General features: G+C 35.5%; 3 protein-coding genes across 3 annotated transcripts in view; 2 read left to right on the forward strand and 1 right to left on the reverse strand.

Moving 5' to 3' along the window:
- Window positions 1–17,131, forward strand: part of LOC142353343 (uncharacterized) — a 76,196-nt gene extending 59,065 nt beyond the window's left edge. The window contains exons 7-14 of the mRNA XM_075405576.1: window positions 1,405–1,659; window positions 2,068–2,296; window positions 2,704–2,791; window positions 3,427–3,624; window positions 4,183–4,406; window positions 5,012–5,163; window positions 10,055–10,075; window positions 16,574–17,131. Of these exons, the coding sequence (XP_075261691.1) occupies window positions 1,405–1,659; window positions 2,068–2,296; window positions 2,704–2,791; window positions 3,427–3,624; window positions 4,183–4,406; window positions 5,012–5,163; window positions 10,055–10,075; window positions 16,574–16,610 (1,204 nt within the window). The 3' untranslated portion in view covers window positions 16,611–17,131. The remainder of the gene's footprint in view (window positions 1–1,404; window positions 1,660–2,067; window positions 2,297–2,703; window positions 2,792–3,426; window positions 3,625–4,182; window positions 4,407–5,011; window positions 5,164–10,054; window positions 10,076–16,573) is intronic.
- Window positions 1–25,012, forward strand: part of LOC142353412 (small ribosomal subunit protein eS6-like) — a 330,099-nt gene that overhangs the window by 108,004 nt on the left and 197,083 nt on the right. The window lies entirely within an intron of this gene.
- LOC142353164 (uncharacterized) lies at window positions 22,219–23,891 on the reverse strand. The gene is made up of 2 exons (XM_075405376.1): window positions 23,659–23,891; window positions 22,219–23,115 (listed from the first exon to the last, which is right to left on the reverse strand). The coding sequence occupies exons 1-2, from the start codon at window positions 23,734–23,736 to the stop codon at window positions 22,450–22,452; spliced, it is 744 nt and encodes a 247-aa protein (XP_075261491.1). The 5' UTR covers window positions 23,737–23,891; the 3' UTR covers window positions 22,219–22,449.

Raw genomic sequence — 25,012 nt, forward strand, 5'->3', positions numbered from 1 at the left:
TCGGTCAGTGGGGTTATCGGCGGCTATTTTCCAGTAATTTTTCCTCTATATGTGTTTACTGAGAAAAACCATAGCGTTCATTTAGTGGATTGTATATCAACTGCGTCTATCCTATTCAATTAGGCAATGAGGTATTTTCCAGACAATTTGGCAATCTACTGGCTTCGTTCTTTCTTTTTAATTGCTCTCAAATAAAGTTTCTCGCAATTGTATTAGTCTTTGGTCTTTGTTGTTTCGCTTGACTGATTTTTAGCTGACTCTCTTTTCGTCCTCAACAACAAGACAAACAGGTAAAGCTCGGAGTGCATTAAGTGACTGAGCTCCTCTTTTAGAGCTTCGCTAGTCTAAGCGTAAAGTTTACCGAAGCTGCTGAAAAGGCAGAAAATCGTAGTGTAGAAGGGGCGGTTTTGGCCGGTTTGGACTGACCTCCTTGTCACAGCCATCTGTTCGTCAGGTTTTCTCGTATATTACTACAAGATTCTGGAGACACCTTTTTTGCTTTGGTTTTTGTTTTTATGTGATATCTTGATATTTCATCCACTGTTTTTAGTTGCTCGCGAACAAAGTTTGAAGCAACTATTGTAAAGCTGCTTGTGTTTTCAATAACCGCGTCAGCTATTCCAGGCGGCTATTATTGCGCTCCTAATTTTTTTCTCATCGTCCAACAGATTTTTGTTTCATCTTACCCTGACTTCTTGGAATTGACTTTTTCAATGACTTCAGTGAACTCTACTGCTTTGCAGTTAAAATTTGTGTTCGTGACGTCATTTCCGCTTTTAGGTCAATTGCGTGCATTGCCTGACTCAAAAAATGACTTCTGAACAAACTTATGGAACTTCAAATTTTATGAACATTTACTAGTTAAAGATCAAGAGTGTGCATCTAAGTAGTGCTAAACGTATATGACCTAATTCCTGAGTAATAGTCTTGAGTTTTAATATCGAATATTAATTTTGAAAAAGCTCCGTTAGGGCTTTTTCCTTGTACAGCAAATGTGTCTCATAAAAATGACAGTCCGAATCTAACCCAAAAAGTCTAGTGGTCTGTTAAAAAGCTGGTAGTCGATCTGTCAATCTTATTTCTTTAGCTGTTTCAATTCATGGTAGGCCACAAGAGAGTTTTGATTTCAGTTTTTTTAGCTGAAGCATATCTTCATCACTTGGACTTCTTTCTGTTCGAACATCGACTTTGATTTTAAACATTACATTTATATTTAGAGTACTCGGTGTGTTTCTAATGCCCTGTAGATAGAAAAATTTAGTAATATTCAAGTTTTGATCCCATAACAGTCCGTCCTCCCTACCTATCCCAAGTACAGTGGTCACTTGTTTGAAATAGACCGTCTGATTTAATAATTACTGGAATGGGTTACCACAAGCAAATGTCTGTTGTCTCGTGTTTCAGCAGTGAACCTCTAGTGGAGTACATTAACAAGCAGTTTGACAACTACATGACAATAGAGTCCCAAATTGACAGAGCCTGTGGTAGTAACAAGGAGAACATCAAACCACCATCAACCATGGCTACCACGCTCGGCTCCTCCAAATCAACAGCTGATGATAAGGGGAAGACTAGCACCGGAGGTTTGAACACGAAATTGGAGAATGACCCTCGAGTACATTGCTGTCTATACTTCCTATCACCACAAAATCCTAACAGGTAAAGATAACGATGTCATGTACTAACTTCTCTTCGTTATGAAAGGGATAAAAAGCGACCGCTACAGCGCATGTACACGTATTGTGAAAAAGTATCATAATAAGGGTTTTATGTTTCAACTAACAATTAGCCTAGGGTTTTTTGATACAGACAGATTTAATCTACAGTGATAAGTTGGCTGTTATGAACTCGTTCATCGTTTGCTTAGTCAAAGTCAATTGAAAAGAGATGTTGCTGTCACGCGATTTTAAGATGTTTCGCAGAAAAGATTTCTTAAAAATTGATTCGATTTAAAAGCAGTTTTTTGACGAGCTTTTACAACTCGGTTTTGACATTTTCTGTTCTCGAATGAGGGAGTTTTGTGTGAGTTGCGTCTTGTGAAGTTGGGTACTGTGTGTTTGTGTGCAGATTGAAGGCAGTAGACATAGAGGCAATGAAGAGTGTAGGGGAGAGGGTGAACCTAATCCCAGTGATTGCCAAAGCAGACACTCTCACTCCTGAGGAACTGAAGGCTTTCAAACAGATGGTTTTGGCTGAGATTGCCACTCACGACATCAAGGTGTTCCAGATCCCAGAACCCACTGCTCTCCAGCAACAACTGGATCCGGAACTGGCACAAGAGAACAAAAAATACAAAGTTAGTAGCTGGGAATTTAATCGCCATGAAACAGTTGCGAAAGTTTTGAACATATATTGCGGCTGTCTTTGTTAACGCAAAGGTGAGGCTTCATCGGCCTTCTTCAGAGACAGATGAGGTAAGTTTCAATTGTCTGATGAAAGCGGAAAGTGGTTAATGAGCTCGGTAAGTAACCTTTGAGGTCGGTTAATGAAATTGGCAAAACCAGTCGATTTACGATTCTGTTTGATAACTGCAGCAAACAAAATTAAGTTTTCTGAGACCACGGAATTGGTGGTGATTATGGATTCTATTAATCTTTTGCTACTGACATTTAAAAAAAATCATATTTAACGGCCACTGTTACCAACCCTAACATTTGAATAAAACCCTCTCAAATAGTTTCAATTTCAAATTGAAATTTTCAGGCCCTCAGTCCATTTGCGGTGTGTGGTAGCACAGTGACCAGATCAGACGGGGCGAGAGTGAGAGAGTATCCCTTCGGAACGGTCGAGAGTAAGTCGCTACTGGTCTTGATGGCTAAAAATCCTGTTTTACTTTCCAACTAGAAGCGGTACAAGTTGGTAAAGCACAAGAGCATTAAGCTGTACTGTTCTCTTAGAAGTTTACCAGTATTTAGGTATATGGTTCGACGAAACTGCTGGGAAGAGGTAACTTAATAGAGTATAAGGCAATGTCGGTAGGTATAGACGTTATCCCGCCTCTTTTGCCTCTTAAAGTGCTGATGCCAAAGTTAGTTCCTCGGCAGTCGCTTGAAATAAGTTGGTCCGACGTTGGTCGGTAATGTGTTGTTTTTGATTACTTCACTTATGTAATCTATAACCCAATGAAAGATTTTTGCGATAAGCTTCATTAGAATTTCGGACCGGCATGTCGAAAAAAAAGTTGAGACTAAATTCACAAATTTCTGCTTAAGGTGCTATGCTGTCTAACAGTTCTATTTTAATGCTCTCAGGCGAAGTTTGAAAAAATTTTGTGGGTCTTGTTGGTATTTTTAATGCAATTGTTCGTTCGGCTTGCCTATTTGATAAAGATGGATGAATGAAGCTGGATGAATCGATGAAGCCCAAGGAATAAAAATCTATTATGTTGTAAGGAATTTGTTATGAAAACAACATTGAATGTTTCAGTTGAGAACGAGAGCCACAATGACTTTGTTGCCCTGAGAAGCATCCTAATGCAGATCCACACATGGAACCTAATAGATGCTACGAGAGAGCTGCACTACGAGAAGTACAGGAGCAGCAAGTTGGCATCATCGATTGGGGGTGGTGGGTCTACCACTGCGGGTACAACTAGCGGTGGCAAGGACTCATCCAAGACACTGGGTTAGTTGGGAACTGTTCACTTTTCTTACCCCGGTGGAAAGTGACCTTCTGTACTTAACAATGGTGTAAATAGTTTTGTATGCTTAATTTTGCACTAATTAGTGATCTCAAAGCATACGGGAATCGCGTTAACCAGTTCTGCGAACAGGATTCAAGCAAGTTTTTTGAATTATATAAAGAAGACGGATCCAGACAAAAGGCACTCGGATAGATTCGAATGTTCGAGCTTTTATTTTCTCATGCGAAGGAAATATATGGCTGTAGCGTAACTACTTAAATAAATTCAATTTAAAACACAAAAGTGAAGTTTTAAAATACCGGGAGCTGCTACATTCACAGCTAGAGGTTGACTTTCATGAAGTTTCAGCATTTTCCTGCTTTCAAATTGCGTGTTTTCAACAAGGTAACGTGACTTCGCTGATGTTACTTGTAAATTCTGCTGTACATCTCGAACCACTGAGCTGGTATCGATAAACACTGGAATTTTTCGGTGAGTTCAAGCAGAGTCAAGTAACGGATACATAATATAAAGGACTAATTTATCCGCAAATGTTTCAGGCGCCTCTTCAGCTGCTGGAGGAGGTGTGAATAATAACAAAGGTCCTCTGGCCATTCTGGGTGAAGAGAAGCGGGCACACGAGGAGAGACTGGCCAAGATGCAGGAAGACATGCAGAGGGTGTTTGAGCAGAAAGTGGCCGAAAAGGAGAGGAGACTGAGAGTGAAAGAGGATGAGATGATGAGGAAACACGAAGAGATGAGACAGAATCTGGAGGCACAACAGGTGAATTCTAACACTGATATCTTGTGTGGTAACAATGTGTCCATTGGTGAGAATCGATACGTTATTTTTCAAAAGAACTTGCATTTTTGTGTGGGAATTTGTGCACGTAAGGGAGAATTAGGACACGATCTCTTAAGATTAAACAAGCTTATGTTTCAAACATTTTTAAGAAATTATTTGGGTTCTTGTCTTTTTACTTCTCGGAGAAGAGTTTTGGTTCTCTGCTTGACTTTTATGGCTTTCTGCTTGTCTTCTACGGCGCAAGTTGCTACTGACATTAACACCTATTAGCCTGTTGGAATTTATTTATTTGACTTCAAAAATTGAGAGCACACGCGAAGACAAACATTCAGTAAGATGGCAACTATGAAGCACCATAGTCTTGTTTGTATTCCTTCAAGTTGGAAGTGCGCTATTATAAAAATTAGCTACAAACATTCTATCTGCTTTGACAGACATCGAATATTTCAAACTATGTTTTTCTGTACAAGTTAGGGCTGTCACGCGTATCACAACTATTTTCGAGCACATGAAGATTGGGATATTTAAAGCTATTATTTGAAATGTGACTGAAATTAATAATTAAAAGTTGCACTATTTTTCAGGCTGCACTAGCTGCTGCGAGAGACCAACATGAGCGCAATTTGCAGGCTTGGACAGAATCGACAGCAGCTGCGGCAGCCGCTGCCTCAGCCAATCAGAATGCAGCTACTCTTGGCTACCCTGGAGAGGCAGAGAACAATGCGAACTACGGAACGTAAGTTGAAGAGATATGGTATTCCAAATTAATTTAAGTTTTTTAATAGCCGCCCTCATCTTCTCAGCCGGCTATTATAGCGCTCCTATTTTTTTTACTTCGTCGAAATTTTTTTTCGCTTTACCCATTTTGCGGCTTTTTCGACATTTTGCGTGAAATCTTTTTGACTTCTCTAGGCTAGTTTCACTATTCTGTCATTCTGCTCAAAATCCTTTTAAACAGCAGCTGCTCAGCAAAGCAATTCAAAATGAAGAGAGTCAGTATAAAAAAATCAAAATCAGAAATAGAAACGGAATAAACCCATAAAGCCCATTTTTAGATGCCCGGTACTTTAACTTTGTTCTCATAAGTTTTAGTTACTATCTATAATGCTTATTGGTATTGATACTAGACCCTGTAGCATCTCACTGAGAGACAGGAGTATGTTCAATTACGAAATGACATCAAAATAAATCGCACTTAAAAATGTTTTTATACAAAAATCAGTTTTTGTTGATATTTTCTTTTCTTTCAATCCCAATAGAGTTATGGGAATCAACGGCGGCTATTTTCCGGCAATCTGCCGGGTATGTTTGAGGTCTGAAATGGCAGTCAAGGATGTACGTTTGTATTTAAGTAATGATCTTTGGGATTTCAACAAACCTGAGTAACTTTCTAAGACATTTTATTGTACCCATTTATTTCTTAAAAGAATATTGCTCTCGTATTTTTAATTGCTCTCTAACAAAGTTTGAAGCAATTGTTGTAAGCATGTTGGTCTTTTTTATGCAAAATTTTATCTTGGCCGTTTTGATTTTATGAGTGACTTTTATGCCCTTGACTTCGTTTTGCGTGATCTAAATTTCTCTATCATTCGGAATTGTCTGCAGCTGAACTGAAGTGGCGGAATTTGACTACTAAAAGTCAAATGCAAAGTTCGCTGAAATTGGTGTATTTTCACTCCACAATTTTATTAGAGGTTATATTGGAATATAATGACCTATAATGACGTCATTTGAAGCCCCGCTTAGTGAAATTAGCTACTTTATTTTTGGCTGTTGGATTTTTGGGTATTTGGTTAAATTCGCTCTTCCACGCATATCGTTTGCAAACAAGCTTGAAAACAGTAGTGAGATCATTTTTAATAGCCGCTGTCATCCTCTCAAACGGCTATTATTTAGGCGCTTTCCTTTTTACAATTCAAAGAATTTGAATTGTATTGGGGCGCTGTCTTTTTTTTTAAGATCTGTTCACACATTTTCATGATTTTTGAAGTCAAATTGGAGTAGTGATTTTTGTCACGCCGAAACAGGAATTGGAGCGGAAAAGCGAGTGTTTTGCGGCGTGAAATTTTTTCGCTCTAATTTTAAAGTAGAGTGAGAAAACCGTGTTTGAACAATAATTCGCTTTCTCGCTAGTGGTTGTTTGTTAACATGCGGCAATTTCACTTCGATTTGTACAGTTTTTTTATTTTTTGGATCGGATTTTTTTTCTAAATGGTTTTTCGAATCCATTCATAGTTTATTCTACGCCTAGTTGTTTGTTTAAACCAAATTTTCATTTCTCGCTGGTGGTTTTTTGTTCACGTGTGACATTTTGACATTGATTTTCTGTTTTTTTAATCTGATTTTGTTAGAAAATGTTTTCCCAATTCACGTATAGTCCGTTCTTGGTCTAATTTTTTGTGTAGTCAATGAAAGTTCTTTGAATTGTACATCAGGACTTTTCCTGTTATGTTTTTTTTTATTTAGCTTTACCTTGTGATCACGTTTTTCGTTTTACATAAGTCACGACTTGAACGTTTGATTTCTGACTTACCTCACTCACTGTTTCAACTGAATGGTTTTTGAATCCATCCACGCAATGAATTACGCAAGATATTGAATACAGTCAAGGTCAAAAGAGCAAAATCAAAAGAGAGGGGATAAACCTATGAAGCCCGTTCTTTGAGATAAACCTATGAAGCCCGAAGTCATTGAGAATTAGGTTATCGAAGTTCATTGGAGTGTTCATCTAGCTGACATTGGTATTAATGTTGTCAACTTTTAGTTTAGAAGCTGAATTAATTATAGTTTTAGACTCCAGCAGAAACTGGAGAATTAGAACAACGCCGAATTAGAACACTTTTTGGTACTGAAAAAAAGTAGAAAAAAAATCGGTCAATTTATCTCTTCTTTTTTCTTTTTCTGTTTCAATAAGGATGTGCATCAAGCGCGTCATATTTAAATCGATTTTCATTTTTAATAGCTCTTAAAGTCCTGCTGGTTAGTATTGGTCGCATTGTTCTACGCCAACGATTTTAATTTTTGATTGTGTTCTGTGCAAGTTTTGCGCTTTCCTTTTTAATAGCCGCCTTCGTCTTCTCAGCCGGCTATTATTGCGCTCCTGATAACAATCCAAAGTATTTGTTTTGTATTGGTGCGATCCTCTGAAGATCTGGAGTTCATATCAATCGTTTGTTGTATTTGAAATTTTCTTTTCAATTAATAAAAAAAATGATTTTTGATTCTTGCATATTTTTGTTGTTCTTCTTGTGCTCTTGTCGCATCCTCTACAAAATAACAGTTCTTACTAGACTTCTAGTGCGTTGTAACCTAGGCCAACTTGGTTCCAACGTTTAGCTTATTTTTTAAGGATTTGGGCTTGTAGTTATGGGGATGTTATAGTTTGACGTCACTGATTTTCAATTATAATTTTTTTGCCAATTTCTTCGTTTATTGCCTATTTTTTGCTTTGATGTCATTGACTCCCAAGATGCTATTTCGTTTACTAATTCTAAGTTTGCATGGTCTCCAAATTTTCATAGAAAAGGTGATACTGAAAATGCTAAATCTTTGAGAAAGATGATTTCCAATTGTTTTCAGAATTTTGTTCATTTTTGCTCATCTAAGGCAATTAGAGCTCAAAGCCGAGGCTGCTCAAACCAGAGACAGAGCTGGAATTGCCGAAAGCTTCCGAGAACTATCAACTTATTTAGACCCCAATTTTGATGTTCGAAACTCAGAGAGAATTCAATTGACATTTATAGTAACATAACAATTCTTCATATTTCCGAAGAATACCTTTTCATCAATTCGTTTTTTCTTAGATTTAATTCCATTTGTTTTTTTTATTTCTAGTTCGTTTAGCTCATTGTGCATCCAAACAAAACGAATAGACCTTAAAAATACTCCTTGCCGAATTAATTTTTTTGTGACTGTTATTTTTAACTATTTCTCCAAGAACTCTCCCAGACGCCTTTGATTTTTTTTACAAGAAGCTCATTTATGCCATTTTGTCTGCTTGATGTATGAGAGACGATGTTTATAGTAACTACAACACTTGTTAAGCTCGAATTCTTATGTGGGATCAAACGTGAAATCTGGAAAAAAAAGTGGAACAAATGAAAAATTATGAAATACTGACCTCTTGTTTAATCAACTTTCGAACTTTGCGATGAAGCCTTACTTTATTGTCATTTTTATTAACAACAAAATTGAGGTCTAATGAGTATTGCTATTGATATTAGCGTCTTTATGCTCTCATTTTGGAACCACAAGTATGTCTAACTGCGAAATGAAATAAAGAGTGCTATCCCAATCGGGGATATGGGAAGCAATGGCGGCTATTTTTCAGCAATCTGCCTGGTATTTTCAATTTTCAATTGGAAACATCGCATTTTTTCGTAATTTCTTTAGGCTAGTTGCATTACTCTGTACCATTTGTGCAAATTGTTATTAAAAAGTAAGACTTTTTCTACAGCGATTTTGATGGTATCTTTGAAATACAACGCTGGAAACCATTGCACGAGATCTGGACTTAGATATAATTTGCTTCTGTTCTATTATTCTTCTATCATCTCTCAGAAATCTGGTTATATCAGTTTATGTTATTTTTTCGTCTATTTCTATTGATGTGATGCTGTCATTTGGGAGTGTGAAGTCATTAGTTAAATTCCGTTAGCAGCTGATTCAAGTGATTAATTGCTCTTGAACGTAGTTCATAGAAATTATTGTAAACGTGTGTGTGTTTTTTTATGCAAAATTTTCGCCTGACAATTTTGACTTTTCGAGTGACTTTTACGCCCTTGACTTTTTGCATTTCGCGTGATCTAAAATTCCCTTTCAATCACAATTTCAAGCAGCTGAACTCAATTGGCGGCAATTTAATACTAAAAGTCAAATGAAAAGTGCGCCGAAACTGGTGTCATTTTTTACTTTAAATCGTAATAGTGGTATATGCTAACCTCTAATGTGGTTATTTGAAGCCCACTATAGAATTTCTTAGTCCCATTTAGGCTCCCCCTCCTCCCCTCCCCCCCCCCCACTCCCCCCCCCCCCGACTGAAGCAGGCTGCAATTGATTAGAGCTCCCACTAGTCGTTCAAGAGCAATTCTTCCGACGTTTAGTCGGTTATGTTTATAGCTGCGACCGTAGCTATATTACTCTTTGCTTTTAGTTTTGTCTGTTCGTTTTTACATTTGTTCACACATACAACTTATGAAAAGCCCAATTTTTAATGAAATTTCTCTCATGCACAGCGTTTGAGCATTTGAGGTCATTTTTTGTCCGACGCAAGTGTGATTAAGTATTGATGATACGTGATTTACATCACTCAGCAAATTGACTTCGCGCTCTAAACTCAAGTTCAATCCAAATTTAATATCATTAAGTTTAATATCAATGATACTCATCTGTCGAATGAATTTCCAGAATCTAAACCACTTTTTTGCCAAATGTTTTCATTGATTTGAAAGCGGCATAGATAACTTCGACTCATATCTTTGTCTCTTTTCTTCCGTATTATACGGCATGCAAGTATACATCGCAATAATATTCAGAAGTATACCGACTATCTTTATGCTGTGTCACTAGTAATACTTAAGATATTGACTATGTAAAGTGTTAAAGTGAAATAGCAGCTGGCTTTTCAGTGCGACCACCCCAAACTTCAGGTGTGTATTATTAGCCTATCCTAGCGAAGGCAGCGTCCATTTGATGATTAGACACATAGAATGCAAATTTTGTTGTTTTTGGTTACATCACCAACTTCTATTGCTTTTCCGTATCAGAATTTAGCAATGTTATGAGTAAATGAATGACAATGTATTTGAGATGAATGACAATTTAAAGATTGCTGTGTTAGATGCGGATGCTTGACACAATGTAGTAATTATCATGGAGTGTCCTTCTTAATTAAAAAGGTCAATTTGTGTGCAAATCAATCATCTGTTTTAGGCATTAGCAACTTAAATGCTTTCAGCTAACAAAATTCCAACCCTACTTTCTGATTAACACAAAAGCTAAGCTACCTACCTCCGCTTGTTAAAAATTTGTGCAATTGGTTAGCAAACAAATTGAAAAAGTAATGATCTTTTTAGTTCCAAGAAACAGTAAGTGCCCATAAACATGATACCATGATGAAACGGCTCATTCTGAAACTTGAGATAAGTTGACCGTTATCAAACTTGTGTTTCTAGCTCTTCACAAAGTAGAAGCTTCTTGTAAGAGTTTTGGGAATTGGTGATAACGTTGTGGGGAAAGGGGATCTGAATCTGATTAATATTATTAGTGTTGTAATGTGAAAATACAGAAAGCTTAAAAATGAGCGTATAGGAATTGAAAAAGATGAATTAATTTATTTACATTTTAAAGTCGTAGATAGTTAATTAAATGTTCTCAAACAAAGTTTGTAGTAATTATATCAGTCATGTGGTCCTCTTATGCGATTTTTTTGCTGTATCGTTTTTCATCTTGATTATTGCGTGGTCTAAATTTCCTCATTCACAGTGTTAAGAAATAATGAAATCAGTTGGCGGCAGTTAACATTGAGCTATATCAAAAGTGTGTCGAAATTCATTTCATTTCAGTTCTTATTAGTGGTCTATACCTCTAATAAACTTCAGCCTTTTTAAAAAATTTTAGCTTCCTACCACCCCACCGCATTCGGTCGAAGCAAGCTCACGCTAATTCCACTCCCCTCCTGGCGTTTTAAAGGAATTTGGTCATCTTTTGCTACCTCTGTTTAAAACTAGTTTGTAGAAAGCATTTGAAAAATCTAGTGATTTTTAACTGTTTCGCTGCTCATAATTTTTCTTTTCTTATTAGTGCCCGTTAAACTTTTCATGCAGTTTTTCAGTTGCAGCTTTTGTTCCGTTATTAGTGAAAATTAATTCTATGCTCAACTGGTTTTTTGCTCAGTCAGTTTTCGCCGATCCATATATTCTTCGTACAGAGTTGAGTGGTATCATAAAGTTTCTTCAGTGTCGAAAATCAAGTTACAAATGTTTGTTTGAATCTCGCTTTTTTCCCAAAACTTGTGAAATTTGCTCTTTTGAAAACTTTCCAAACCTTACGTAGGTTTTAAGTTTTGTGAACCTTAGGCTAACTTCCCTTGTTTTGTTCACATTTTTCGTATTTTTTACTGAAATTTTGATCAATTTTGCTGATCAATTCCGGTCGAAACAAGCTCACGTTAATTCCACTCCCCTCCTGGCGTTTTAAAGGAATTCGGTCATCTTTTGCTACCTCTGTTTAAAACTAGTTTGTAGAAAGCATTTGAAAAATCTAGTGAATTTTAACTGTTTCGCTGATCATAATTTTTCTTTTCTTATTATCGCCCGTTAAACTTTTCATGCAGTTTTTCAGTTGCAGCTTTTGTTCCGTTATTAGTGAAAATTAATTCTATGCTCAACTGGTTTTTTGCTCAGTCAGTTTTCGCCGATCCATATAATCTTCGTACAGAGTTGAGTGGTATCATAAAGTTTCTTCAGTGTAGAAAATCAAGTTACAAATGTTTGTTTGAATCTCGCTTTTTTCCCAAAACTTGTGAAATTTGCTCTTTCCAAAACTTTCCAAACCTTACGCAGGTTTTAAGTTTTGTGAACCTTAGGCTAACTTCCCTTGTTTTGTTCACATTTTTCGTATTTTTTACTGAAATTTTGATCAATTTTGATCAATTTTGCTGATCAATTTCGGTCGAAGCAAGCTCACGTTAATTCCACTCCCCTCCTGGTGTTTTAAAGGAATTCGGTCATCTTTTGCTACCTCTGTTTAAAACTAGTTTGTAGACAGCGTTTGAAAAATCTAGTGAATTTTAACTGTTTCGCTGCTCATATTTTTTCTTTTCTTATTATCGCCCGTTAAACTTTTCATGCAGCTTTTCAGTTGCAGCTTTTGTTCCGTTATTAGTGAAAATTAATTCTATGCTCAACTGGTTTTTTGCTCAGTCAGTTTTCGCCGATCCATATAATCTTCGTACAGAGTTGAGTGGTATCATAAAGTTTCTTCAGTGTAGAAAATCAAGTTACAAATGTTTGTTTGAATCTCGCTTTTTTCCCAAAACTTGTGAAATTTGCTCTTTCCAAAACTTTCCAAACCTTACGTAGGTTTTAAGTTTTGTGAACCTTAGGCTAACTTCCCTTGTTTTGTTCACATTTTTCGTATTTTTTACTGGAATTTTGATCAATTTTGCTGATCAATTTCGGTCGAAGCAAGCTCACGTTAATTCCACTCCCCTCCTGGCGTTTTAAAGGAATTCGGTCATCTTTTGCTACCTCTGTTTAAAACTAGTTTGTAGAAAGCTTTTGAAAAATCTAGTGAATTTTAACTGTTTCGCTGCTCATAATTTTTCTTTTCTTATTATCGCCCGTTAAACTTTTCATGCAGTTTTCCAGTTGCAGCTTTTGTTCCGTTTTTAGTGAAAATTAATTCTATGCTCAACTGGTTTTTTGCTCAGTCAGTTTTCGCCGTTCCATATAGTCTTCGTACAGAGTTGAGTGGTATCATAAAGTTTCTTCAGTGTAGAAAATCAAGTTACAAATGTTTGTTTGAATCTCGCTTTTTTCCCAAACATTGTGAAATTTGCTCTTTCCAAAACTTTCCAAACCTTACGTAGGTTTTAAGTTTTGTGAACCTTAGGCTAACTTCCCTTGTTTTGTTCACATTTTTCGTATTTTTTACTGAAATTTTGATCAATTTTGATCAATTTTAATGATCAATTTCGGTCGAAGCAAGCTCACGTTAATTCCACTCCCCTCCTGGCGTTTTAAAGGAATTCGGTCATCTTTTGCTACCTCTGTTTAAAACTAGTTTGTAGAAAGCATTTGAAAAATCTAGTGAATATTAACTGTTTCGCTGCTCATAATTTTTCTTTTCTTATTATCGCCCGTTAAACTTTTCATGCAGTTTTTCAGTTGCAGCTTTTGTTCCGTTATTAGTGAAAATTAATTCTATGCTCTACTGGTTTTTGCTCAGTCAGTTTTCGCCGATCCATATATTCTTCGTACAGAGTTGAGTGGTATCATAAAGTTTCTTCAGTGTAGAAAATCAAGTTACAAATGTTTGTTTGAATCTCGCTTTTTTCCCAAAACTTGTGAAATTTGCTCTTTCCAAAACTTTCCAAACCTTACGTAGGTTTTAAGTTTTGTGAACCTTAGGCTAATTTCCCTTGTTTTGTTCTCATTTTTCGTATTTTTTACTGAAATTTTGATCAATTTTGCTGATCAATTTCGGTCGAAGCAAGCTCACGTTATTTCCACTCCCCTCCTGGCGTTTTAAAGGAATTCGGTCATCTTTTGCTACCTCTGTTTAAAACTAGTTTGTAGAAAGCATTTGAAAAATCTAGTGAATTTTAACTGTTTCGCTGCTCATAATTTTTCTTTTCTTATTATCGCCCGTTAAACTTTTCATGCAGTTTTTCAGTTGCAGCTTTTGTTCCGTTATTAGTGAAAATTAATTCTATGCTCAACTGGTTTTTTGCTCAGTCAGTTTTTGCCGGTCCATATATTCTTCGTACAGAGTTGAGTGGTATCATAAAGTTTCTTCAGTGTAGAAAATCAAGTTACAAATGTTTGTTTGAATCTATCTTTTTTCCCAAAACTTGTGAAATTTGCTCTTTCCAAAACTTTCCAAACCTTACGTAGGTTTTAAGTTTTGTGAACCTTAGGCTAACTTCCCTTGTTTTGTTCACATTTTTCGTATTTTTTACTGAAATTTTGATCAATTTTGCTGAAAATATAATTGATTTGTTAACTTTAGTCTAATTGGTTTCACGTATGCTTTTTAAAATATTAGCCAAATTTTTTTTAAAATTGGTTTTTTTTTTAAAAAATGGCACCAAATATGCTTCTTTATCTCACATTTTCTAAATTGGCAGGTACTGCTGACATCAAAACTGCTGAAACGGCCATCTTTTAACCAGATGAGAGCTATTTTTACCCCCACCACCTACGAAAGTGTTCTGGAACTAACCTTATGGTGGCCTTTCGCTATTTTAAATCGACATTTATCAAAAATGCATCATTTTTTTTTATATATTAAGGTTTTTATATAGCAAAATATCTAGTAGGCAATAATCCGAAGCAAGGACGTTTTCAACAGCCGAGCAGCTATAGGATCTTCTGTTTTTGCATTGAAAAAGGATTCGGATTGTTTTCTAGCTGTCCTTTTTAAAATAATTTTTTCGTCGCAATTAATGACAATTTTGTTTTTATTCGAAGGTTCATGTATTGATAGGTCAAGTCCAATGTATTTATTCAGAGATTCAATTATTGGTAGGTCCAATCTTTTTTTCAGAGATTCAATTATTGATAGGTCCCATGTATTTTCAAATGAGGCCCAATGAATAAATTTTGTTGTCCAAGTAAAGCTCCTGGTATTTATGGCTCCGACAAGTTTTTTTGTTATTTTTTGATGACTGCTCTAGTTTTGCCTGAAATTTGACAATCGAATCTTTGAAAAGTTGAATTTACATGCAAATGAAGGTCAATGAACATACATCATAATTTAGCGAAAAGCTCACGGTTTTTTTGGCTTGAACACTGTGTTTGCGTTTGACATTTTGAATTCTGGCTCTCTGCGTTGCCTTTGTAACCTTTGGACTTAATCTTTGTAGTGGCATGCCAATTGGTTTTTTAGGCAATGCAAGTTTAATCTCAACTATATTAAGTTGAAAGCTATTGGTTAATATGACTTGTGCTTTAAGGAATGTGTTTTTGAAACAGATTGATTTTTGAGGTTTGCCATTTTCAATGTTCTGTTTCATTGTAGCGTGGTCCCAGCAAAGAGATCACATGCTATTTCAAATGAATTGCAATATAGATTTTCTATGCTGTTTTATCATTTAAATATTGGTTCTCTCTTGAAGGCTTCGACGCCTTTTTTTCCCTAAAAACTTTTGCCTGTTTTTCTTTTTGAAGTTGTATGTCATTCTGGATGATGACAGGTCTCAATGGCTTTCTTTGAAGGTGTAAAATAAAATGTTTTATGTTTTCAATTGATAGTCATTGGTTTCAATGTTTTTGAAATTAATTGTTTTCAAAAAGTATAAACATGTTTTTTCACTTTGACCTTTTTGTTCTTTGTCTTCATTCTAATTATACCCAATAAATTCAGACGGCATCTCTTTTCCAGTGAATTGCAGGTCAATTTGTTTAGTTTAGTTTTTATCGTATGCTATTCTGACTTTGCTATTAACTTTAAAAAAAAATAGATAGACATTGAATTTTGGTAATTATTTTTTCTTTTTATTTGATTTTTTGTTTGTCTTGTCTCTTAGTATCCTTTAGGTGTCTGAGGCATTTTTTTAGTGGTTTGAGTTCAAAGCATTTTTTAAATGGATACAGCAATTTTTTTCGAACAATATATAAATTTTTGAAAGTTTTCAAAGTGATCCACATTACCGAGGTTCCTTGTTTCGTTTATATTTTAGAGTTATGCCCAATGCAATTTACGTTTGTGGTATTCCTTTTTTTTATTTTTTTCTAATGAATAGATTAGATTTTTGAGTGACAAATGCCTACCTTATGAATGATATTGGAACAATGTTTTCTGTAGAATTTTTGCTGAAACGAAATGGTTCAACGCTTTTGAGTTGTTTAATATCAGAGAACTGTCGTATTTCATGTTCAAACTGAGCTTCTGCTAATTGGTAAAAGTCAATGTTATTCTAATAAACAAAAGGCTTGTAAAAATGATGGCGAGTATCAGCGATTAACTGATGCGCATATCTAAACTATGATCTCACAAATCTGTTGAACTACATTGATGGTTTGTTTCTGTTCATTACTCCTGAAATTTGTTATAGGTATTCTGGTTCTTCACTATTAAACCCTCCGTTGGTTATTTTAGTCAGATAATTTGTCCGATGCATTTTTTGCTGTGGTTAGAGCAATTTTGATCTTGACTGGCAATAAAATCCAATCCTCTATTAGAGTGTTAACAACAATCTTGGTACAATATTTATATTGATCATAAATGACGCACACGGCGAAATGGCAAATCAAATTTTTAACGATCTACTGAAAACGAGTTTCAATTTTTCACGGGGGGGGGGGGGGGGGTTTACAAGATGCAATGCTTGAGTGGGGTAGCAATGGTAAAGAATCAATGTCCCTTAAATGCGAAATGACGCTAAATTAGACATAGGTGTTCTATTGTACGTGTTGTTTCAGTTTGAAAGACAAAAAGAAGAAATTGTTCGGAAGATGATTGTGTGAATGTCAATTTGCCCATTGGGCAGAGAAGTCTGTGAACAGACAAGACAGATCATCATTTAATTTGATCCAATTTCGATTCATTTCATTTCTCACTCTTCAGCCAAGAAGGGTCATTTAGACAGACGACAGTTGGAGGGATAGTTCTTTCTAGTCATCAGATGCCAACTATGCACAAATGCAGGAATTAATCACATATTATTACTCCACAGATTATATTAAATACATAACTCAGTTTAATTCAAATAACTCAACTCGACTGTACTCTAAAACCCTCCCACGCCTAAGATGCTTCTATTGTAAACATCGCTTGCAAATTTTTAACTAAAAACTTGAATGTAGTGTTAAGTTCATGTTCATCGAAAAAACGTTGAGATATTGCGATTGATGCAACCCTGCTGCAGTTTACCGCAAGGGCTTAAGGTTTAAGCACTGCTTCTGTTCCGGTCCTAGTTTTGTTGGCGATGTTTTGTTTCTTGAAAGCTTGGAACTGTCCCCCCCCGGGGTGAATATGAGCATTTATGATAACCATTTTAACGTCCTAATTTGGATGTTTGTAAAAATTTTATTGGCCAGTCTCTCTTCAACTCTTCGTGAGTTAAGAATTAAAATCACCGAGTTGGTGTTTGTTTAATTATAGTTGAATCTACAGTTCATTCTTGATCAAAAGTCATGATTTGAATTGTAATCTTTGATGCTCTGTCTTAAGATCCTCCCTTGTTAGTGTTTTCTCCATGAGTACAGAAACTATTACGATGCATAAATGGGGGGGGGGGGGGTGGACAGGTCCAAACTTTCGGTACTAAAAGTTTATATGAGCGCTCTTTCCCAAGTGTCACTTCTTCCCTTATATTTTGCCTAATATAGATATGGATGTTTACATTTGGCACTTTTTCCAAGTGAGAGATGATTTTTATATTTAATATTTATTTATTTGCATGTATTTTGCCCACATTTGGTCTATCCAAAGCCTCTATTTTGAATACTTAATTTACCATCATTATTCATAAACAGAAAACCCTCTTCGCATGATTTTTGTACCTCGACTTATCCCATTTTGATCAATTTTCATGTCTTAGAAAATTTGCTTCGAAACGTCGGATGTCGCACTTATTAACGAGATACTTGTAGAGCTCAAAATTTTAACAGCAAGCTTGCGTTTTCATGTCTTGCCAATGATCATTTTGCCTGATCAACTATAACATAAAATTGAAGTAACATAAAATGAATCGAAGGTTTTGAAGCAATTTTTTCAATGCGTTTGTTAGGTTTAATGGTTTTTTATTGGAGACTTTCGCCTTAAGTTTGGCGTGCTGTTTGAATACAATCTTTGGTGCAATACTGTAATAATACTATACTATGGAACTATATCTAGGCAGCTAGCTAACAAATTATGATGCATTTTACGGCTGTGTAAGTAGAATATCAATTGACGATATTGTCGTTGTGATCTAATCAATCTCTAACAGGTTTTATTGTGTAGTATATGATAATATTGAACCCGTGTTTGGTTTTAACTGCTGTTGTTACTGCTGTTGGAGACTAATTGTCGCAATTTTAATAGATTTGTTAACCAATTTGGCTACTAAGCTGTGCCTATTGCAGGTGTTGTTTCTCTTCCTTGTTCAATTTGTAAATTATCCAAATAAATCTAAATTCATATGGTCATGCCTGAAAATTGAATCATTTTCCATTGGCTTTTTCACCTTTTCCCTGTCTTAAAGATGTTCTCACGCTGAGCACATTTTCAAGAATGTAGATGCAATCTGTAAAATTATTAAAGTGATTGTTAATTTAAGAGGCAACTTATTTCTCTCAAAATAGGGCTCTCAAACTAATAAAACTGTTTTTTTTATTGTTGTTCATGTTTATTAATAGCCGCCTGCAGCATCTCAAACGGCTTTTATTTAGGCGCTCTTTTTTACAATTCAAAGAATTTGAATTGTATTGGGGCGCTGTCTTTTTTTTTAAGATCTGTTCACACATTTTCATGATTTCTGAAGTTAAATTGGAGTAGTGATTTTGGTCACGCCGAAACAGGAAGTGGAGCGAAAAAGCGAGTGGTTTTGTGGCGTGAAATTTTTTCGCTCTAAAATTAAAGTAGAGTGAGAAAACGGTGTTTGAACAAAAATTCGCTTTCTCGCCTGTGGTTTTTGTTCACATGCGGCAATTTCACTTTGATTTTTACTGTTTTTTCGATTTTTTTGGAGCGGTTTTTTTTCTAAATGGTTTTCCCAATCCATTCATGGTCCGGTCTAGGTCTAGTTTTCTGTTTAGTCAATGAAAATTCTTTGAATTGTACGTCAGGACTTGTCCTGCTATGTTTTAAAATTTGCTTTACCATTTGATCACGTTTTTTGCTTTACATAAGTCACGATTTTCACGTTTGACTACTGAATTAACTCCTCACTGTTTCAACTGAGTGGACTCTAAATCCTTTCACGCATTGAATTACGCAATGTAGTGAATACGGTCGATGTCAAAAGAGCAAAATGAAAAACGGGATAAAGCCAGGACATTAAGTCAGTGCATTAGGTTATCAAAGTTAGCTGATATTAGTATTAAGCTTAATAACCTTCAGTTTAGAAGCTGAAGTAAGTATAGGTTTAGAATCTAACTGAAACTGCACACTGAATTAGAACAATTTTTGAAACTTAGGAAAATTTTTTTGTCAATTGCAAGCTTTTTTTCTTTGTTTCAATCCCGATGTGCGTTAACGGCGGCTATTTTCAGGCAATTTGCCGGCTATGTTAATCAATTTTGATACAAGTGCAAGAGATGTCAAATTAAATTGACGCGACCATGAGTTCCGTGAAAACATTATAGAGAGAATTAACCACAAAATGATGCATATTTTTTCATTGGTTGCACTAAGTTACCTAAAATCCAATATAACCTCTATAAAAGGATGCGTTGCGCTTAGCGATCAAAAAAAATTCAGTTGAAACGAGCAAGATCGGATGCAAACCCTTTGATCCTTTGCAAACCATATCGTTAAATCGAAATAAATTTTGTGCTTTTGAAGACAGTAATGTGCTGCTATATCAATAGGAGTTGCTACTTCAACGTATTTATTGCCTTATTTTTTTAAAAGGAAGGTAGCATTTGACAATCATACAAAACAGTGTAGTAGAGGTTTCAAATTGAAGAAATACAATTAATTGTAAATAGAACAGGAGACAGTGTCTCAGTAGAAGCTAAGTAATTAATTTTAAGTGGTTAATTTGTATATAATTAAATAACCTTAATAACGGCATTAGAAGCGCCTAGTGAATTTAGATCCCCCTCCACCGGTTGAAGCAGACTGCAATAGATCCGAGCTCCCACTAGTTCGAATGCAATTCTTCCGACGTTCATCCGTAGTGTTACCAAGAAGTAAAAACAGTTGCAGTTAATTGCGTCAAATCTGCTAGCTGTTTACACCAATTAAAAACGTTTCTTCGAAAAATTTAAGAATTTTGGCAATTTTACTGCACGGTTAGATATTTTTAAGAATTCTAAGAATTGTTTGCTACCAGGCAATTGCTGGTATTCAGAAACTCCAAGCTGCTACCAACGTCTGCATTTTGTGGTGGTTGCTTTACGGTGATCCTTGTTTTTCAAATTTGTTTTTAATTGCTCTTGGACGAAGTTCATAGCAATTATTGTACACGTGTATTTGTTTTTTAATGCAAATTTTTGCTGGACAATTTTGCGCTTTTCTTCTAGAACATTCTTTGACTTCTCAAGTGACTTTTTCACGCTTTCGTTCTTCATTTTTGAGTGATCTCTATTGCTCCGAAGTAAAGCTAACACAAAATCGGTTGCAGAATAGGTGAGTGCAGTGATCTGTAGCGCAGTTGTTAGTGCTTGTGGCTTTTGATCGGGAGGTCAGGTGTTCGAATCCCGGGGGGGACAGGTTTTTTGCACCCATAAAGAAAAAATGATCTAGGTTACAGCCCCTGGATTAACTGGCCTCGACTGTCGTTCAAGAGCAATTCTTGCGGCATTTGTCGGTTTGTTTAATTTTAGAAAGTTGATTTTGAAATGAAATTCAAAGTTCGACTTCAATTAAAATTTAAAGCAAGAGGCTGTCGGAGATCAACAACAAAGATATGCAACCTAACGGTGATATTATCTACCATTAGATACAATTGATTTGCACTTTTTCCTGAGATTTTGAAAAGGAAAGCATCGGGTGGGTAATGGTTCATTTGTAAAAAAAGTTTCCAAATAGACTGGCGTAAATAAATTAGAGGTCAATCAGATAACAAAAATTGAGATAGATGAGATGCTTTTTTCTTTAAATAAATATACCTTAAATGATGGCAAATTATTATTTGGGCTCAAATAAAGTTACTCTCAATTATTTCAATCCTGCGATTTTGTTGTGACATTTTTTCTGAACTATTGTACGTTTTGACTTTAAATTTGGAATAAAGAGGTAACGCCCCGAGGACATTAAGTGTGCTCTTACAACTTTTCGGCTCACTCGACTGCGGTTCACCAAAACTGATTTTTGGAAATAAATTCATGGTGTGAAGGGCGGTTGCTAGAGAGTTTGAACCCCTATTTCATAAACCACAGCTCTCCCCCCCCCCCGCTTTTAAATGAGCGCTCAGTGTCCCCAATTGTTGGTATTGTTTCGCCCAAATAACAAATTGCAGGAGTCCTGTACACGAGATAAAACTGTGCAAAAATGGAAAATTGTAGCCGGGTGTGTGAACAACTGATATCAAACACTTAGAACCAATGAAATCAACTCAAATTTACGGAAACTCCCTTGTCCCCGTGCAATCTCTTTATCAGAAATGCGGTTTAACAAAACCCTTTTCCAAGCTTGTTTTGAGTTCCTTCAAGATCTCAAATGAGATCATGAATTACAGAACATTTTTGTTAATAAACAATGAACAACTGACCAGGTAAAAGTTTTCACTCTATCGTAGAATTGTAAAAAGTTGATCATCCTGCAATCCTGCTGTTCATTGGAGTTCCTGATCCCTAGTCAGATTTTCTTCCTTTTTTGTGAATTGATGTTATTAGTTTTGTTTATCAAGAAATCATCCCCAATCAACAGCAATCCTATTATTAATTTTGACAATATGAAGCAGATTAAGTTGCAGGATGATCAATTTTATAATTTTTTGCTGTAAACCATATTGAGACAGAATGTTTTACAGAAAAATTTATTGAGTAAGCTTTGACATTGAGTCCTTGTAGACTTGACATTGACTCCTACGCTTCCGATTTAATTTTTCATTTTGTATTACTGGAAAATTATTAGAGGTACGCATAGAAATAAAAAATGAAATAATCAGAGAATTATATTACGGAGTTTCAACGAAAATCAAAAATAGTGGAAAAAAAATCAAGTTACATGGAGATCAGTAAAAATTCGAGTGAGATCAGGTGTTCTAATGTTTTTGCTTATTGACCACCAACCATTTGTTAGTATCTCTTCTTTGCGTACTTTTTAGTGCCTCATTTTGTCCGAGGACACAACCTCGACGTTTTGGCATGTTAAATTCTGTATGGCAACCAGCACTGAACCCCGTGGAAACTATTTTCTTTCCGTAAACCTAAGCTAAACAGTATGACTTAACTTTCTCTAAAAGAAAAGATGCTGAAATCAAATACTAAATTTATTATGAGAATCAAATCTCAAGTCATAAAAACATTTGTAAACAAATTACATCATTAGTTTACACTACACAGTTTAAAATGCACAAACAAAAGTTATCAACTAAAACTCAAAACATCAAAATACGAAAACAATAAAGTTTTACAATATCGTACTGATACGATCTTAGTTTTTTGTCGGTAACGTTTTATCACGTCAGTTGTTTCGTGAGTTTTTATGAAGAAGTCGACCACTTTTTAATTTCATTCTCAGCACCTTTCGATAATTTCTTCATGCATGTTTTCAACGTTTTCTCCATGGCGTCATTTTCGTGAAGAAACCAGCAGTCATTCCCATGTGAACAGTTTCCCGAGGCGTAATTCTTGCACTTGACTGTTTTGTACTTCTGGTGAACTTTCGGAGCCCTCAAATCACTGATTCCATGGGCAAATTGACATTGCTCCGCAAACAAGCATGACCCCCTTTTGTAAGCTTTGCACATCTGTGTTTTGAATCGGTCCGGGTTCAACAGAGCCCGTTGTTTGGTTTCCCCAGCTTGATTTGTAGTTTCCAAAACCAAAGCCTGGCTTAAATTTGACTTTTTGACCACGTAGCTGGTTTGCAAGGTCGAGTTGCTGGCTAGAAGCATGCTGTTCGGTTTCGGGTTCTTTTGGACGTTTGAATCCGGCCTGGAACTTTGCTGTCGTCTTGAAGTTGAGTAATCGTGCTGGAACTCAAATCTCGCTTCGAAATGATAAGCTGGTGATTGGTCAGTGCAGAACACATCGTCTGATTCGATTGCGTAATCGGTTGCGTGAGAATTTGAGTCATATCCTGATTCGTCGTCCGACAACACGCTGGACACGACACGAGACAGAACTTGGGTATTGTATTCGGATTCCTGTAATTAAACAAATTAGTAATTATCTAATATTTACTACTTATAATTTCTCCAATTAAATGTTTACTGTTTTTTCTTCAACTTTGATAATTGTGGTCAACTTTTAGTAATTGTTTGATAGATAGCCACGCAAGTTGTTGAATTTGATTGTAAAACATGTGAACACCTGTTAGCATTGTAAACACCTGTTCCTTTTCAATTGAAACTTGTTTAGATGTTTAACCTTTAGCGGTATCCTTAATGATCTCTTTAATAGTGCCAAAATGGAGCCTGCGAAGAGGAGAAAGATTAGAAAAGGCTCTTATCGTTGCGAATACATGACTTGGCAAAAAATATCACTCATGTGATTTTTGTTCAACTCAAATCATTGTCGATTATTTTGATGCAAATAATAATTGAAAAACAAACGCTGCCGAGAATGGAGAATGATATTGAATGAAAACATTTAGAAGACACTATTTTGCTTTTGTAGATAGCAGACCGCTGCTAGATATTTATGATCAAATTTTGAATATTAGTTATAAATAGGTTAAGACTACTTACCGGGTACTCATCAGAGACGATTGATGAGGTTCGGCTGCTGCTGGATCGGGCACTAGATTTCACAACTTGTCGGAACATGATGCTAACTTATTAATTAAATATGAAATTGATTTAAAATTGTAAGACAGGCAGTTAGGTTTGTTTACTTGTATTTCGGAAAATAAAAATTTTGTTAGAATTTGCTAATGCAATTTGGTTTTGATGGTTTTATAAAGACAACGTAACAATTTTTCAACTTGATTTTAATTGAAATTTTGGAATAATGAAGTTTGAAGGAGTGTGTTCGAAATTGGGTAATTGTTTATTGTTTATTGAGTTTATCACCATAAACACAATTAGTTTTGACACCATTTTTCAAAAGGCGGTGCCTTCTAGTTATTTTTCGACTTAATTCACTTCTGTGAAATAAGCATTCTGAATTAAGTGTGAAAAATTAACTCTTCGTTCACACTTCACTTTTACGCGAATGTCGGTTCTTTAATTTTATTTAATGTGAGTAAACTGTTAATGGAAATGATTACCAATTCATTAGTTTTTAATAACGCCAAATTCATGATCAAAGGACATTTTTCAGCGATCTATTTCGGAATCAATAATCATGTTTCGATTATTGCTCGATGATCTGGTTCGGTGAACTTAAGTTCAATGATTTACTTAGATGGAATATGGAAGCGAATGACCTCGTCCTTATCAAATTTCTTGGTTATCTTGCCAAGATCTTGTTTCTTGATAGCCATGCAAAGATCTTGCAAGTTCGTACAAATCTTGATATTTTTATGGTAAGCAGCATGTCAAGATCTTGGCAAGATCTAACAATATTTAGTATGTTTCTTATCAAGGTGTGCAAAGTTTCAGTTAACTGGGCTGGGAATGGGTGTGTGTGCGTGGGAGGGGGGGGGGGGGGGGGGGGTATGTAAAATTTTCTTAGTTTACGTGTCATCATTTTTTTCCAAAAATATGCAAAAAACATCTTTTTATACCGAAAACCGTCAGCAATCATTTTCAACATCATTTGTATTGAACATCAAACAAACATTATGTATTTTATCATCAACTAAACAAAAGAGTTCTTTCAAGGCTCTGATTTTTTGACATGAAGTTTTTTTCTCAGCAGGTCCTCTGTTGCCATCAGATGGTTATAAGAAGTTTAAAATAGTTAGTACTTATTACCACACACGCATTACAAACAACAACAAAAACCACACCTGGATTTGATATTCTACACAAGTTGCCAAACCACATCTTTCAACTTTAATACAGAAGATTGGTGTGCTACTACTGAAGTTTTTAACACAAAACATCTATAACCGCAGCTGTACGCCAATAAACTTATGGTCTAGTTATAAATCAGACA

This window comes from Convolutriloba macropyga, chromosome 14 (assembly GCF_964194025.1).
Source record: "Convolutriloba macropyga chromosome 14, txConMacr16.3, whole genome shotgun sequence".
Lineage (NCBI taxonomy): Eukaryota > Metazoa > Xenacoelomorpha > Acoela > Convolutidae > Convolutriloba > Convolutriloba macropyga.

Coding starts and splice junctions, on each gene's coding strand:
- LOC142353164 (XM_075405376.1), bottom strand. CDS start 23,736: ATGTTCCGACAAGTTGTGAAATCTAGTGCCCGATCCAGCAGCAGCCGA. Junction 23,116..23,658: donor TCGTCTCTGATGAGTACCCG/GTAAGTAGTCTT, acceptor GTTTAATTACAG/GAATCCGAATACAATACCCA.